The following is a 16,958-nucleotide window of genomic DNA, read 5'->3' as shown; positions in this document are numbered from 1 at the left end:
CAGGCTGCTGGGCATTGGCTCAGCCTTGCAAGACCTTCTCAGATGGTCTCAGCATGAACCCTTGCAGACTCGGACTTTACCCTCTGCCTCTAAGCCCCCATGTGAGTGCTGCCTCCTGTGTGCACCCCTTCCTTCTCTCATCTGCCCCATAGATTTGAGCACCTACGCCATGCAGGACCGGTGCCGGATCCAGGAAGTCAAACAGCCCTTCCCTCGCAGGGCTGCTGTGTTAGCTGGGGAGTGCATGTGAGAGCCCCAGTTCTCACGGCAGCTCTCCCCAGCTCCCACCTGGGCCCCCCATGCCTCAAGACCTGGCAGCTCCTGGTCCTGCACTTGCTGTCCTGCTTTTGGTAATGCTGGGGAAGCAAGAAGAAACTGCCATTTCTTTGGGACAGACCAGTGGCTGTCAAGTAGAGGGCAGCCTTCCCTGTGATGTGAGGTGGAGGCAGGACCGAAGGCCCGCTGCTCCAGGGGTCATGGTTTGGACCAGCAAGGGGCTGGGTCCTGGGAGGCCCCACATGTATTTGTTTCCATGGCTGCCATGACAAATCACCGGCAGCTGGTGCCTTAAAGCAACAGAAATTCATTCTCTTCGCGTTCTGGAGCTGAAGGTCTGCAGGCCAGGGTCAGCAGGGCCCTGCTCCCTATGAACGCTCCCTGACAGGGTCCTTACTGGCCTCTTCCGGGCCCTGATGGCTCCACATGCTCCTTGGCTCATAGCTGCATCTCTCCCGAGTCTGCCTCTGTCATCACGGACCTCGTCCCTCATGTCTGTGTGTCCTGAGTCCGCCCTTCCTTTTGTCATCTACGAAGGTACTTTTTCCAAATCAAGTCACATTCACAGATTCTGATGGTTGGGACTTGGACATACCCCTGCAGGGGTCACAGTTGGCTCTGCCGTGTGAACACACAGGTATCCCCCACGCGCACATGGCCTTCATGTGGACACAGCTGCATAGATGCCCACAGGTGTTAGTTATCCTGTGCGATGGGTGCGGTAGACCTCATACACGTTCGCTTGTGGACTTACCCTCGTGAAAAACTTTCAGTTGTGTTCACCTCTGGTTACAGCTTATTAAGAGCTTACATTTACAGAAATCTGAAAGCTGGATAGCTCTGTTTTTTAAAAAAGAATGTTTTCTTGGGGGGCCTGGGTGGCTCAGTGGGTTGAGCCTCTGCCTTTGGCTCAGGTCATGGTCTCAGGGTCCTGGGATCGAGCCCTGCATCGGGCTCTCTGCTCAGCAGGGAGCCTGCTTCCTCCTCTCTCTCTGCCTGCCTCTCTGCCTACTTGTGATTTCTCTGTGTCAAATAAATAAATAAAATATTTAAAAAAATGTTTTCTTCAGTGAATGTTCATTAGGTTTAGAAAAGTGGAAATACAGCCACATGGAACAGGGGATTTAAGTGCATGCCCCAAATGTCTGAAAGACTTCAAAGTTGCAGAGGGGTACTTCAAAAAGGCAGAGCAGGGACAGGTGGAATTTTGAAACACTAATTTCCTTGGAACCACACGCATTGGTGATGAGAGAAAACTCCCTTCTCTTGCATCCCACCCAGCTTCTCCTTGCACACCTCTGATGACAGGGAGCTCACTACCTACCAAAGCAGTCTTCTCCATCATTAAAAAGTACTTTTGGCTTTGGGCTGAAGTTTGCTTTCCTGAACCATTTACCTGTTAGTCCCTCCTCTGCCACGGGGGTGCCCAGGACCAGGTGCCCTCTCCTCCATGGGAGAGTCCTTCAGAGTTTGAACCTGGCCATCACTTCCTGCCTTAGTCTTCTCTTCTGCAGGCTTATTTTTTAATTAGCTTAAATTAATGGTGGTTCCTGGGGAACTCCAGCCCCAGTAAAAGTGACCTGAATTATTCAAAGATTTGAGTGTTTCAAATGCCTGTTTATCCTAATTAGCATCTTAACGACAGCGGTGCCCTCTGCCTCTAACGAGCCACATTTTAGCATGTTCCATAGTTTAATGGATTTTACTTGAATGAACTGTTTAATCAAGTGAAGACACATTTCATGAATGAATAGAAGTAAATCTATAATTATATGCTTTAGTCAGGTAAGAGGAGTGACATTTTGGCACCATCCAGGGCTATATATAGCTAGTGCATTTGAATGACAAAGTAGGTTACCTCCACTTCCATAGGAGAGCTGGGAATTCGCTTTGCTCTCAAGTTCATTTCGTAACCTAATTAGAATTTTCGAAGAGTTGTAAAGTGCATGTGGCACAGATCTGGTTCTCCCCACCTTTACCTGCATCTCTGCCTTTCTAGATGGTTCCCCAGCTGGTGCAGCAGCCTCGTGGCCCAGGGAACTCCTGGCCACAGGAGCCAAGTGTCCCAGGGTCTCCCTGTGGACTCCCCCTTGCCCTTCATGTCCTCCGTGAGAGCCTTTGTTGCCCAGAACGCGTGGTCGGACAGTGATCACTTAGAGCTGTCCCAACGCTCTGCTTTCCTCTTCTGCCTTTCTTACTGTCTCTTACACCTTCTTGCTCCTTTCATTCTTTCTGTTCTTGCTTCTGACGTGGTCAAGACCTGCTCCTCACGCTGGGGCCAGGAATGGCAGGATCAGGGCCAGGAATGGCAGGGACAAAAGAGGAGACATAACCATGAGATGCGGTAGGAGAGGTCGGGGAGGGGTGAAGAAAGCTTTCATAAAGGAAGATTGGTGCCCCAGACCTGGGGAAAGTGGGGACAGTGCTATGGGGAGTTTCGGGCAGGCTGACAACCCCACTGTGAGTCTGGCAGGCCTGTAGCTTTTACTCCTAAAACATGCGGTTCCCATCTTTAGCTGCACGTGAGAGTCGCCTGGGGAGCTCTGAAAAGGCTGGTGCCCAGGAATTCACATTGCTCTAGGATGTGGCCGGGGCATCAGTATTTTATACAACTCCCTAGGCGGTTCTGATATGCAATCTAGAAAGTTCCAGGTGACTACAGCCCCAGCCGATACCTTGACCACAACCTCATGAAATCCTCTGAGCCAGGACCACCCAGCTAAGTTGCTCCCACATTCCTGACCCATGGAAACTATGTGAGATGATAAATATATCTTGTTTGAAGCCACAGAGTTTGGGGAAATTTTGTTACACAGCCGTGAAGGACGAGTGCAGATTGTTAGTTGTCCCGAAGCTACCCCTAAGTGGGTCACTTCTTGCATCTCCAGCAGGGCTTCCAGAATCTCTCACTTGGAGGGTTGTTGGGGCCACTTCCTGGGCCTTCCTGTACCCTTCCTGTCTCTTCCCTTCACTGGCCCACAGCAGCCTAAGGCACGGTTCTAGTTATGTCACCCCAACTTGAAACATCGTACTGACTTCCCACTGTGCCTAGGCTTAAGACCATTCTTGGTGTAAGCATTGAGGCCCTTGTGGCCTACTCTTCGTTTTGTGCCCAAAACCTTCCCTCCCCCATCCCTGGCCCATGCTCTGCTTTAGCCCAGTCTGGCTCTTCCAGCTTCCCTACTGCTCTCTCCCTGTGGGACCTTCGCCTGCAGGGCTCCTCGGCCTGGAGTCCTTCTCCCGCCTTTCCTCCTGGCCTGGGTCCAGCTCCTCCATCACAGTGTCTCCCAGAGCATACTCCTGAACTTGAGAGTCCTCCCTTGTTTTGGTAGGTACCAGGGAGGTCATCTGAATGGCCCTCACCCCCACTGATAGAGACCCACATGGTATGCGGAATAGAAGAGATGTCAATATCACCAATGAGTGAAAGAGTGAAAAAATGAGTGGGAGAATGAGAAAATCAATGAGAGAGACTGGCAAGAACAAATAGGTCTTCAATCTAGAATAACCAGAGCACTAGGTAACTGTCCAGAAAGAGAGTCAAACCCCTTGGCAGTGACGGAGCGTCAGAAGGAATTCCAGCCCCAGGAATGAAGCAGGAGCCCCGCTAAGAGCCTGAGGTCTAGGAAGACCTCTAGCCAGCTGACGTACCTGTTCCTCTGGTCTCCTTTCCGTCCTCCAACCTCTCTGCTTCTCCCCCTACAGACTGGCTGTGTCCCCGACGCCTCAGTCTTTTGGACGAGTGAGGCCAGTGTGATGGCTTCATTGGAGTGACAAGTTCCCATTACCCCTTCCCCCTCAGGCCCGTGACCTAGCTGGGAGGGAGACTGTGTGCTTACCTACTGGGCCCGCTGTTCAGACGGCTGATCTGACCTGACGGGGTTTTCTGCCTGCTTGCGCTGAGCAGGACTGTCACTGTGACCCTGGCCTTTCCCCCAGAGCTGCTGACTCTGCCTGGCTCTTGACTTCTTTGAAGATGTTGTACTTTCCTAGAGATTAAAAGAGCTTAAATGTTAAAATTCTTGGATTTGGATCTTGGATTCCGAAGGCTGCCTAGAACCCCTTAGGAGAGGTTGTTGTCCTCCTTATAACCTTTATAATCCAGCTCCCCGTGTCCCTGGCATCCCTAAAGGGTCCTTCGTCCCTGTCCTAGGCACACGGCACACCTCTCTCCTCTGAGCCTCATCCTCTTTTTCACGCTCCCTCCTAAAGGCAACCAGAACTGAGCCCAGCTTGCCAGGTGTGAGCCGACATGGACAGAGGACAGACCAGAGGGAGCCTGCCCCCTCTTTCATTCTAGATGCGACGCCTTTTAAATGTGGCTCCCAGTCCTGCTCACCCTTTTGGCAGTGGCCTCACTCATTTAACACATTCTGGTTTTCTAATCAAGGGGGAAAATATCCAAGCCCTTGGAAACATTTGTTCACACTGTGATCAATGGTTCTTGGAAAACTGTCCTGCTTCCTTTAGGATCCCTGAGAATTTGCATTTCTAACAAGGTCCCAGGCGATAACGATGTTACTGTCCAGCGGCCACATCTGAGAACCATTGCTTTAGGGACATGCTATCTGGCACAACTTCATATCTAGTCCATACCAGTTCTTGGGCCGAGGGCGAGGGGAGGAGGTGGAATCAGCTGCTGTTGCTTCCAAGCCTATCCCAGATTATGTATTCCTGGCGCTCTGACTCCCTGGTTCTTCTCTGTGGCATTAAGTGAATTGGGCTCCTGGGAGGTCCTCCTGCAACCTGGGCTCGGACCCACTGGTCCGGAAGCAGGGAGAGCTCTCCCCTCAGGTGACCTCAGCCCTGGGAACTGGCCCCAGGGCCCCAGCCTTGAAGGACTCAACCCATCCTGACTCTTCTTCTAGCACACTGGGGACCCCACCCATGACCCAGCTCACTCCTCTGGCAGTCCTGGCTCTTTCCTTCCAGGTAATGGGGTGACCTTCCCCTCTGTCCCATCCATGCAGATTAGGTCCCCCAGTGGGACCCTAACTGTACTGGAGAGAGAGAGAGAGAGAGAGAGAGAGAGAGAGTATGTGTGTGTGTGTGTGTGTGTGTGTGTGTGTGTGTGTGTTTTATTTTCTTGGAAATTAAATTATTCTTTTCCCAGAAGAACATATTTCTGCTTTTATAGCAGAGGTGATGAAAACCTAGGATTCACTGTGCAGAAATGCACAGTGCAGAAACGCAGTTTATAGCAAGATAAGGGCCCCATTAAACAAGAGAACCTGCAATTCCAGAAGGAAAAATAGGCGTTTACAAATTCTTGTCCTACATCTTCAGGCAGTGGACTGAACGGTCTCCGATCCCACATGTGACATTATGGGTCCCTTTCCTCAGGAGTTACATCAATTCCATTGTTTCTTTTCCATACTTTGGTTTCTTAAAAATACCATTTATTACTGAATTCCTCCATTGGCTTCCTCTAAAGAGGTCCATCAGAATAAATACTTGAGCTGAGCTCAGACTTCGTGGTGCTAAAATTATGGTGGCTAATCGTACCGCCATCTGTTCTGACCTGTTCTGGCTCATCAGGCTTCCAGAACTGTCCACAGCTGGCAGGATCCAGAAGAGCCTGGCTGGGAGCATGGGGAGAGCACAGAACTGAGAGGGACACTTGAGTTTCCTCATTTGTGAAATTAGGGCCAGAGTGAGATGACCTCCAGGGTGTTTTAGTTTTTTTGTTTTGAGTTCTGACTGCCTAAAAGGATGGTTTATTTGCCCTAATCATATACAGCGTTCATGTTCATTCTTTTTTTTTTTTTAAGATTTTATTTATTTATTTGACAGACAGAGATCACAAGTAGGCAGAGAGACAGACAGAGAGAGAGATGAGGAGAAGCAGGCTCCCTGCTGAGCAGAGAGCCCGATGTGGGGCTTGATCCCAGGACCCTGGGATCACGACCCAAGCCGAAGGCAGAGGCCTAACCCACTGAGGCACCAAGATACCCCATGTTCATTCTTTTTTTTTTTTTTTAAAGATTTTATTTATTTATTTGACAGAGAGAGATCACAAGATCACAAGTAGGCAGAGAGGCAGGCAGAGAGAGAGAGAGGAGGAAGCAGGCTCCCTGCTGAGCAGAGAGCTCGATGCGGGACTCGATCCCAGGACCCTGAGATCATGACCTGAGCCGAAGGCAGCGGCTTAACCCACTGAGCCACCCAGGCGCCCCCCCCCATGTTCATTCTTATTCACAGAGAGATACTCCAAGCCACTGACAGCCTGGATGGCTTGCCTTAACCCTGGATGTGATTGTTCCAGCTTTTAAGCCACATAAAGAACTTGAGAGTTTACAAAGCCATTGCACATCCTCAGTGTTTTTACTGGGCACCGAAACAACCCTGTAAATTACACACTGTATTGCGCCCACTTCAGAGGTGCAAAGACTGAGGCCCAAGAGAGCTTTAACAGTTCCCGTGAGTGCGTGCGGTGAGCAAGCTGAGGGCCACTGTGCATGCTGGGTAGAGCGTGCGTCAGCTGCACTGGCTCTTGCATGGGTGACTTTGCACATTTTCTGTGTCTAATGATTGTTGTTGCCTCATAATGCCCCCCAACATGCAAAACGAACAGTGGGGCTCCACCTGCATCCACGAAGGATTTGTGGCAGCAGAAATGGAGTGTAATGCCAAAGTCACCTTTTTCAGTCCAATAACTAGTTCCCAGTCTTCTGTCAAAATAGAGGTAAAATCTAAGGATGGGCAAGGTTCACCCTGATTGTGGCAGCTTCGTTCTCAGTGCAAAACATTTATCACAGAGTATTTCAAGCGTTCAGGAAACACAGAATAGCAAACACCCATGGATTCGTTACCCAGAATTAACAGATGTTCATATTTTGTCCTATTTATATCATATTTGTCTTAAAGAAATAAAACACAGCAGTTCCCACTGAAACCCCTTAGTTCCCCTTCCACCGTGTGGCTTCCTAGGGACCATCCTGTAATGTTTAGGGCCAAATTATTCCACTTTGATATATACATTAGAAGACTCTACCAATTGTTGAAAGAAGAAGTGCATTTTTATTTTTTTGCTGTGATAATATATATGTAACATGAAATTTTCATTTCAACCTTTTTTTAAAAAATATTTTATTTATTTATTTGGCAGAAAGAGCCACAGCGAGAGAGAGAACACAAGCATGGGGGAGCGGGAGAGGGAGAAGCAGGCTTCCCGCTGAGCAGGGAGCCTGATGCAGGGCTCGATCCCGGGACCCCAGGATCATGACCTAAGCCGGAGGCAGATGCTGAACTGATGGAGCCACCCAGGCAACCATTTTAACCATTTTTAAAAGATTGATTGATTTATTTTTAGAGAGAGTGGGTAGAGGCAGAGGGAGAGGGAGAAAGAATCCCAAGCAGACTCTACACTAAGCGCGCCCTACATAGGTCTCAGTCCCATGACCCTGAGATCATGACTTGAGCCAAAACCAAGAGTCAGACGCTTAACTGACGGCACCACCCAGACACCCCCATCCATTTTAACCATTTTTAAGTGTCCAGTTCCATGACATTAAGTACATTCATCCTGTTGTGCAAGCAGCACCGCCATTGTCCCCAGACCTTTGTCATCCTCCCAAACAGTCCCCATAAATCTCAAACACTAACTACCCATCCCTCCTCCCCAAACCCACACAGCCACCGGTCTACTTTCTGTCTCTATGAATTCAACTCCTCTAGGTACCTCCTCTAAGTGGAATCCTACAGGATTTGTCCCTTGGGTCTGGCTCCTTTCACTTAACATAATGTCTTCATCTGGTCCACATGGTAGCCTGGGTCAGACCCTCATTCCGTCGTAAGGCTGAATAACGTTCTATGGCCTGTAGACACCACACGGGTTTATCCTTTCATCCACCGATAGGCTTTTGGGTCACTTCCGTCTTTTGGCTTTTGTGAATAATGCTGCTACGGATGTGCGCATACACATATGTCTTGAAGACCCTGTTTTCAGTTCTTTTGCGAATATACACAGAAGCAGGGTGCTGGCTCACAGAGTGTTCTACGTTTCCTGTTGGGGGGGGGGCTGACGTTACTGTTCTCCACAGGGGCTGCACCATTTTGTGCCCTGAGGGTTCCATTCCTCTACGACTCCGTCAATGCTTGCTGTCTCCTGTTTTTTTTATAATAGCCATGTGAACATGTGAACAAGAAGGGCTTGTAAGGATCTTCTAAGGAAGAAGAAACCAAGGTCACAAGCAAGTTAGTGACAGAGCAGAACCTAGAACCTGGGGCCCTAATTCCCCGACCCAGGTTGTTTTTACTGAAACACGCCCTTCAGTTTCCATTGCTTTCTCTCAGCAGGCGCTCAGCCATAGCCACAGGTTGGATACAAACTTCGTATTTCTTTGGTTTGGTCCTTACTCTGCTGTGTATATATGTGTGTCTGTGTGTGTGTGTGTGTCTGTGTGTGTGTGTGTGTGAATAATTCAAAATCATGTCAACATTTTAAGATATGAAAAGATCTTGTATTTTTAAAAACCTAGATTTTGGAGTTCTTCCCCCAAAATCAGAAGGTCTACTGACCCCAAACTGGCATTCTGGCATGGCATGAATGGCACAGCTGCCACCTTAGATGGGACGTGGGGTCACCCGTTTGCCACTGTCACCACCACTCCCTGACATCCTTCCACACAGACTGCTTCACACACTGGCTGGACCCGGCGAACCCCGGAGTTTGAAGACCTCTGCCCTCTAAACACACAGATGTTAGCCGTCTGCGTGTCGGTGGATAGGAAGTTACGTGTAGCAGCCCGGGCTGGTTCCAGACCCCTCGCTCCTTCCTCTATTCTGCACTGTCTGAGTGTCTTACTCTGTCGTCACCCTGGAAGTGAAATATTGCAAACAAGTAATGCAAAATGTAAATAGAGGTATATGTGAACAGTCTGACTTGGAAACCGCGTGATAAGGCAGAGAAACACCAGCACGAAAGGCCAGAGATTCGGTTGCCTGTCTTGACTCTCCCGGGAAACCCCTGCATGGTCCCAGTCCGCTGTCCTTGCCACTTGTGTGTCGTCTGCCTGGTGGGATGGGTGCATCTCCTGGGTCTCCCAGGGTCGTCTAGTTTATAATAAAGGGGGAAAATCATTTTGCATTGGTGGTGGAGAAAACCAGCCCGGTTGAGCTGCTTCCCCAGGCCGACCCCTCTGAACAACACTTCCCGTCCTTCCTGTGGCCGCCAGCACACCCATCCACTGCTTTCTCTTTGTAACAGGTGAGGAACGACCTGACTGGGGTCCTGTATGGTGAGGACATTGAGATTTCGGACACCGAGAGCTTCTCCAACGACCCCTGCACCAGTGTCAAAAAGCTTAAGGTAGGTGCGGCTGGCCACAGCCTGGAGGACAGACGGACGCTATGCCCTGGGCTTCCCCACATCCCTGACTCTGAAATAGCCACGAGTTTCGGCTGTTTCATCTCATCCTGGCATTTTGCACGTGGGGAGAGGCTCCCAGGCGCTGGCTTCCCTTGGCTTTGTCCTGGCTTAGCCAGCCGTGGCCCAAGGCCTGGGTGCTGAGAGTAGAGCCCCATGGAGCTTCCTCTCAGCAGGACCTAAGAGGCAAGCAGAGCGTGAGTCATTACCTCCTTTGTTGTGAAAAGGCTGAGCTAGAGGGACTATCTTGGCCCAAGGCACGACGAGGAAGTACAGTTGTTGGGACTGGAAGCTTGGGCTCCTGACCGCTCTCGCGACACCCCAGGAACGGAAAGGGCCATCTAGGAGTTTGCTCCGCTGCGAGTGGTCTCGGTCTGTCATTTGTCTGCTCATCCCACAGACTCTGTCAGCCATCGGGTTGCTCACAGCTGGTGAAGAAGCTGGTTACCTCTCTGGGATCAGGAACAGGAGGGGCCTGGGAACAAAGGGAGGAAGTGACTCATCCCACCTGGGGAGAGGGTTCACACAGAGCTCCAGGGGAGCATCTGCAGCTGGCCAGGGACCTGGGCCTGCAGGTGCCCAGCAGGAAAGGAGGGCTGAAGATAAGAAGGCAGAGTACCCGTGCTCACCACGCACTGGGGACCAGCAGGAATTCCAGGGAGGAGTGTCGCGGCTGAAAAAAGAATTTGGAGCCAGGTTCCACAAACCTTGAATGCCGAGCTAAGGAGTTTGGTCTTTAATCCAGGGGGCAGTGGGAGGTGCTAGGGGTTTATAAGCAGGTGCAAACATAGTTAGAGCGGTCCCCTTTCCCTCTCTGTCTCTTCCATTCCCTTATGCCCACATTTAGGGTTGTTGGGTATGGAGACCCCAGATGCCAAATGCTGATATGCCCCTTCCATCTTGGGCAGGTTCCGGGTTACACCAGTCAGAGCAGGTGGCCATTTAGAATCCTTGTCTTCCAAAGTCCTCAGCTCAAAGACAGGAAGACCGAGGCGCAGCGCCAGGAACAAGGGAAGCAGAGCACCCGCGGTTTGTCCCCTGGTCTCAGGAGCAGACACCATGCTTGTACGTGACATTTTAGTCCCAAGAGCCTGTGCAGAGAAGGAAACCATAGCTGGGGAGGGTAGCTGGCCAGGTCGCTGCGGCCGGATGTGCCCACACTGTTTCCCCACAGGCTGTGTGTCCTGAGCGTCCAGGCGGTCCATGGGGTCTGGAGGACCTGGAGCCGTGGAGGGCCTGCTCTGCAGGGATCAGCTGGGCGGGGGCGGGGGCGAGGGCGGGGGCGTGGTGGAGAGAGGAGCTCCATGCTGTGCCAACATCCTCCTGCCACACAGGGCAGCGTCTCCCCAGGGTGGGCACTTGAAATAGCTTCTTCCTGCCCCTCAGAGGCCCCATGAAGTTCTGTGAGCTTTCAGGCTTAAAGAGCCTTTGTGTGTGAAGCAGAAGCACTGGCTGAAAGTCTGCAGGAAATTAGAGTGGGACCTGGGTGCTCTGCTCTTCAACAGTCTAGCTCCAACAAGAGGTAGGAGTGACCTGACTGATGATGGAGATAGCAGCCAAAGTGGCCGGTGCCCTGACCCAGAGCCAGACCCTGATGCAGAGCCTTGACCTTCGCTGGCTCATTCAGTCCTCCCCAGAGCCCTCAGACTGCCTGTGATATTGCATCCCTGTGTCACAGATGGGGAATGTGAGACTCAAAAAAGAGGTTAAGCATCGCCCCGAGTCACGCAGCTGGGATGTGGTGGGCCGGATTCAAGCCTGGATCTGGGTGACAGGGCAGCTCAGGTCCCTCCACCGCCCCGCACGGCTGCAGGTGCCCAGAAAGGATTCCAACATCACATAAGCTGGAGGGAGCAGAGCCCAGTGTGTTGGCAAAGGAGTCCTTGTGGGGAAGCAGTTTTCCCCAGAGGCCTGCACAGCGCCTTCTCCACCCTTCTTTTCCTCCTTGCTCAGTTGTTCGCTTTTTCCAGAGGCCTTTCCTGAGTGCTTCATGTAAAAGTTAAATAGTAGGGGTGCCCGGGTGGCTCATTAAGCATCTGACTTCAGCTCAGGTCATGATCTCAGGGTCCTGGGATTGAACCCTGCATAGGGTTCCCTGCTTGGTGGGGAGCCAGCTTCTCCCTCTTCCTCTGCTGTTCCCCCTCTGTGTATGCTCTCTCTCTCTTTCTCTGTCAAATAAATAAATAAAATATTTTTTAGAAAGAAAGAAAGTTAAATCCTTGTCCATTTTCTGCTGATTTTGTCCATTACACTGATGGATGTCTGTATTCGTTTCCGAGGGCTGCTGTAACATAGTGTACCACACACTATGTGACTAAAGGCAACAGATATGTATTCTTTCATGTTCTGGAGGCTGGAAGTCCAAGGTCAAGGTGTCGCCAAGGCCATGGTCTCTGGAGGCTCTGGGGTTTTCCCATGCCCTTCTCTTTGCTTCTGCCATTGCCAACAATTTGCGTAACTCCTGTTCCTACTTCGTAGAGCGATTCTCCTCTTTCTCTTCACATTGTCTTCTTGTTAGGACACTGGCCGTGTTGGATTACAAGGCTACCCTACTCCAGTATGAGCTCATCTTCACTAATTACATCTGTAGTGACCTTGTTTTCAAATAAAGTCACATTCTAAGGTCCTGGAGATTCAACCTATCTCTAGAGGACACCATTCAGCCCTTCACAGCATCCGACCTACTATCTGTTTTGTCTGGTTGTTTCATCATCTGTCTCCTCCCACTGGAACATAAGCTCCAGGAGGCAGCAGCTTCGGTCTGCTGTGCTCACTGGGTCATTCCCCGTCACCTGGAATCAAATTAATGTGAGTGTGTGTGAAGGAAATACCAAGTCTGGACAGACAAAGCCAATGGAGAACACAAGGACTAAATACTCAGGAATAAAAGTAACTTCTGGAAAGCTCAGAGGAAAAAACAAATCTCTGGTTTACTGTGGGGTAGGACAGAGAAGGAGGTACGGAGGACGTGGAAGAAAATTAAATACTGAAGCGCCGAATTAAAATCTGCTTTGGAGGTATTAGAGAGCAAAGTTAATGCCAAGAAAAATAAAAATCAATAGTGTGAAGGACAAACTTGAGATATTTCCCAGAATTCAGAGGAGATGGTGAAAGTGGTGAGTCTGATGAGGGAGGAGCTAACAGTTAGGGACACTGGAGAAGGGAGCTCCGGAGGGAAAATGAGAACAGATGAAATGGAACCAAAATCAAAACACAGTAGGCACCACAGTAGCAACACATACACCTCACATCCAGATCTTGGTTTCTAATACCGTACTCCACAAAAAGGATCCAGAATTCCTTGGAGAGATGGCCGATTTTCAGACTTTTTAATAATTTTTTTTTTAAATCTTAAAAATAAATATCCGTGTGTCTGTGCTGTTTTGGATAAATACATGGCAAAGAACAGACAAATCTCCTATACAGAAGAATTCCAAATAATTTGTATAGATATCTCAAGCTCACAGAGGTGAGAGCAGAGGGAACCACTTCTTTTTTTGTTTTTGTTTTGTTTTTATAGATTTTATTTATTTATTTGACAGAGAGAGAGCGAGAGATCCCAAGCAGGCAGAGAGGCAGGCAGAGAGGGGCAGGAAGCAGGCTCCCCACTGAGCAGAGAGCCCAATGTGGGGCTCCCTCCCAGGACCCCAAGATCATGACCTGAGCTGAAGGCAGAGGCTTAACCCAGTGAGCCACCCAGGCGCCCCCAGAAGGAACCACTTCTTACACTATGGAAACGGGGGAGAAAAGTAGCTTGATGCTGGAAAAATCAGACACACACAGCCTCAGCCAGGAGACCAATGTCAAGGTCAACAGTTATAAGTCACATGGATAAGATGCACTCTTGGTATGAGAAGAGGCAAAAGCCAATTTCCCTCTGTGGTCTTCCTTCCCAAAACCCACACCCCAAGCCTAAGCAGAAAGAAAATGTCAGGCAAATTCTAGTTGAAGCCCATTTTCCGGATACTCCTCAAAACGGTCTAGGTCTTCAAAAATAAGGAACATCTGAAGCCAAAAGGAGCCTACGGAGATATGACAATGAAATATAGTATGGTACTCTGGTTGTGATCCAGGAATAGAGCAAGGACATTAGAGAGAGAGAAAAAAAAAAGGAAATCTGAATGAAGTATGGACTTTAGCTAAGAATAATCAATATTGATTCATTAATTATATTAAATGTACCACAATAACCTAAAATATTAATAATAGGGAAGGCTGGGTGAGGAACACAGGGGAACTTCCTATCTCTGTCATTTTTCTGTAAATCTAAAAACTAATCTCGAATAAGAAATTTATTTTTAAAAAAAGGAGACACACTTAAGTGGGCTCAAGAGAGTGCTGCTGGTTCGGACCGACAGAATGGCTAACATTCAACCATTTTTGAACTACAGCATCAACAATTTCATAAAGGAAATGTGCCTCCTGTGAGTGCCTGGTCCAGCTGGCCTTTCCACGTTCTAGCAGAATGGTGAAAGGAGAGTCATACCAAGATGCATTTTGGCAAAAGCTTTGAAGTACAAACATAAAGGGAAAAATCTCTAAGAATCTAGGCCAGAAAAAAGCAAATTTCCCACAAAGGTGCAAAAATCAGGCCACCTCCACTCGTCTGCAGCACTCAGGCCCAGAGACCATGGAGCCGCTGGAAAGCATCCTTACATGCATGCGGTTCAAGGTCTCCTAGCCAGGTGCCCTTCTCGGAGTTCATCCTTGAAGTCCGAGGTCAGCTTAGCCAGCCAAGAACAATGGCGAACTTGAGAGCAAGTCGTGGCGGTGACGGCTGAGTAGGGGCTGCAGAGACCAGTGGACAGACAGCTCAGTCTAAATCATTGTTACAGGGGTACCTGGGTGCCTCAGTGGGTTAAAGCCTCTGCCTTCAGTTCCGGTCATGATCCCAGAGTTCTGGGATCGAACCCCACATCGGGCTCTCTGCTCAGCAGGGAGACTGCTTCCCTTCCTCTCTCTCTGCCTGCCTCTCTGCCTACTTGTGATCTCTGTCTCTCAAATAAATAAATAAAATCTTTAAAAAAAAAATAAGTCATTGTTCAAAACTGTACACAGATGCAGAAGTCCGTTTTGAAAGCCAATGTCCATATACATAGTGTGCAAATATAGATACTTTAGTAATAATAAATGAGATGGAAAAATCCAAATTCCATTAGAAAAATCCAAATTCCAGTCACAGAGCCCAAAAAAATGGGTGAATAAAACATGGGTGGTAGCTACTCTGTTCTTAAGTAAAAGGGACTCAGCAGAGCCCACCTTGCTCATGAGTTTCCTAAATAAACCTACAAGCTAAAGAAGGCTTTGAATAACTTGATGGTAAATATACCATCATGCAAACAGAACCCAAAGCTTTTGGCAGAGAAGGTAGAAGCGGGGAAAAATCTAGTCCACATATTGAAAACCAGAAAGCCTAACATATAATTGCAGACCAAAAGAGCCATTCTGACCATTAATTCAAGTGGGTCAGCCTCCCTATTAAAAGGCAAAGACTTTGAGAATTGGGTTTTTGCAGAACTGACTACCGCTATTGACAACAGAGGAAGCGACCCAGAAAGGTCATAGGTAAGAGGTCGGGCACAGGTAGATCAAGCAAACCCAACCAAGCAAGAACCCCCAATGTTCATATGAGACCAAAGGGAATTCAGGGTACCCACCGTGATGAAGGAGAGTCATTCTCTGTAGACAGGGGGACCATTCACCATGAGAATAACACACTCATGGACCATTATTGCTGTAAATTACCTCTCATTGAAATATATAAAGAAAAGCCTGTTAAAATACAAAGGAGAATTGACAGAAACACAATAGCACTGGGAGCCATAACACTCCCGGTCTTGGACAGATCACCCAGGCGGAAATAAGCAAGAGCACAGAGGAACCAAATCATGAAATTCATCAGTCTGATTTAGCAGATATGTACCAAAGTTCGCCCAAAGGAAGTCAAGAAATAAAACCATCTCTGCGCTGAAGACCCGCGGCTTTTAAGCTCTTCCCAGGCCTGTTCCAAACATGGGGGCTTGAAAGTGAACTGTTGCTAGGCTGGGCGGGGGAAGCAGGGGCAGCGCGGGCGGTGGAGGCTGCCCCTGGCTATTTCCAGGGTGCCTACTCTGAAGCCCTGGGCCCTGTGGGGGAGAGTGCCAGACTTCAGATGCTCTGTTCATTTTATTTGCTTTGTCTGTCTTCCCTGGAGCAGCCCCCCAACCCACCATTCAGGATTCAGATTCCAGGAAAATATCCCTAATTTATAAACCAGCCGATGAGCAACCTTAATTCCGTCTGTACCGTTCATTCCCCCTGGCCGTGTCACGGAGCACATTCCTGGAGATTAGGAAAGAGGACATTTGGGGGTGGGGGGGCATTAGTCTGCCTCTCATAGGAAGGCCACAAAAATAGGTCTTCAGGTGGATGGCTGACCCCTTTGCTTCAGGAGCCTGCTTGACTGCAGAAACTACAGTTCACACAGGCACCCCAGGGGGATGCCAAGCTACAGAACAAACAGGTACATCTTCCCAGCGGGACCGTTTTTGCTCAGAAACATGGGAAGAAAAGCATTATTTTTATCTTAAGATAAACATAGATAACGTTATTGGAATGCTAAATATACATGATTTTCAAGATAAAATAATAAGCTTTACAGAAGTTGCATGCTTTCCCAGTGGGATGCTCTGGGCTATTCCTTCTTTACTTCCTTCTTTAAGAATATACGTCTTCATGGCGCCTGGGTGGCTCAGTGGGTTAAGCGGCTGCCTTTGGCTCAGGTCATGATCTGAGGGTCATGATGTGGGGATTGAGCCCCACATCGGGCTCTCTGCTCAGCAGGGAGCCTGCTTCCTCCTCTCTCTCTGCCTGCCTCTCTGCCTACTTGTGATCTCTCTCTGTCAAATAAATAAATAAAATCTTAAAAAAAAAAAAAAAAAAGAATATACGTCTTCTTGGGATGCCTGGGTGGCTCAGTCAGTTAAGTGTCTGCCTTTGGCTCAGGTCATGATCCCAGGGTCCTGGGTTCCAGCCCTATGTCGGGCTCCACGCTCGGCAGGGAGCCTGCTTCTTCCTCTGCCTGCTGCTCCCCCGCTCGTGCTCTCTCTCTCTCTCTGACAAATAAATAAATCTTAAAACATATAAAAATAAGTTAAAAAAAGAATATATGTCTCCTTACAGTATCGACTTGTCTAATCACTATGTAGTACATCTCAAACTAACGTAATGTTTTATGTCAACCACACTCCAGTAAACAGACAGACAGGCAGACACAGATAAAAATGAAGAGTAAATGGGAGGGTTAATCAGGATGAAAAGATTATTGTAATAACAG

General features: G+C 48.9%; 1 protein-coding gene across 1 annotated transcript in view; it reads left to right on the top strand.

Moving 5' to 3' along the window:
* Positions 1–16,958, top strand: part of GABBR2 (gamma-aminobutyric acid type B receptor subunit 2) — a 337,637-nt gene that overhangs the window by 161,146 nt on the left and 159,533 nt on the right. Inside the window, exon 4 of the mRNA XM_082696761.1 lies at positions 9,485–9,586. Within this exon, the coding sequence (XP_082552887.1) occupies positions 9,485–9,586 (102 nt within the window). The remainder of the gene's footprint in view (positions 1–9,484; positions 9,587–16,958) is intronic.

This window comes from Mustela nivalis (assembly GCF_964662115.1).
Source record: "Mustela nivalis genome assembly, chromosome: 13".
NCBI lineage: Eukaryota > Metazoa > Chordata > Mammalia > Carnivora > Mustelidae > Mustela > Mustela nivalis.
The sequence above is the reverse complement of the archived record's forward strand: the minus strand, read 5'-3'. Positions and strand labels throughout refer to the sequence as shown.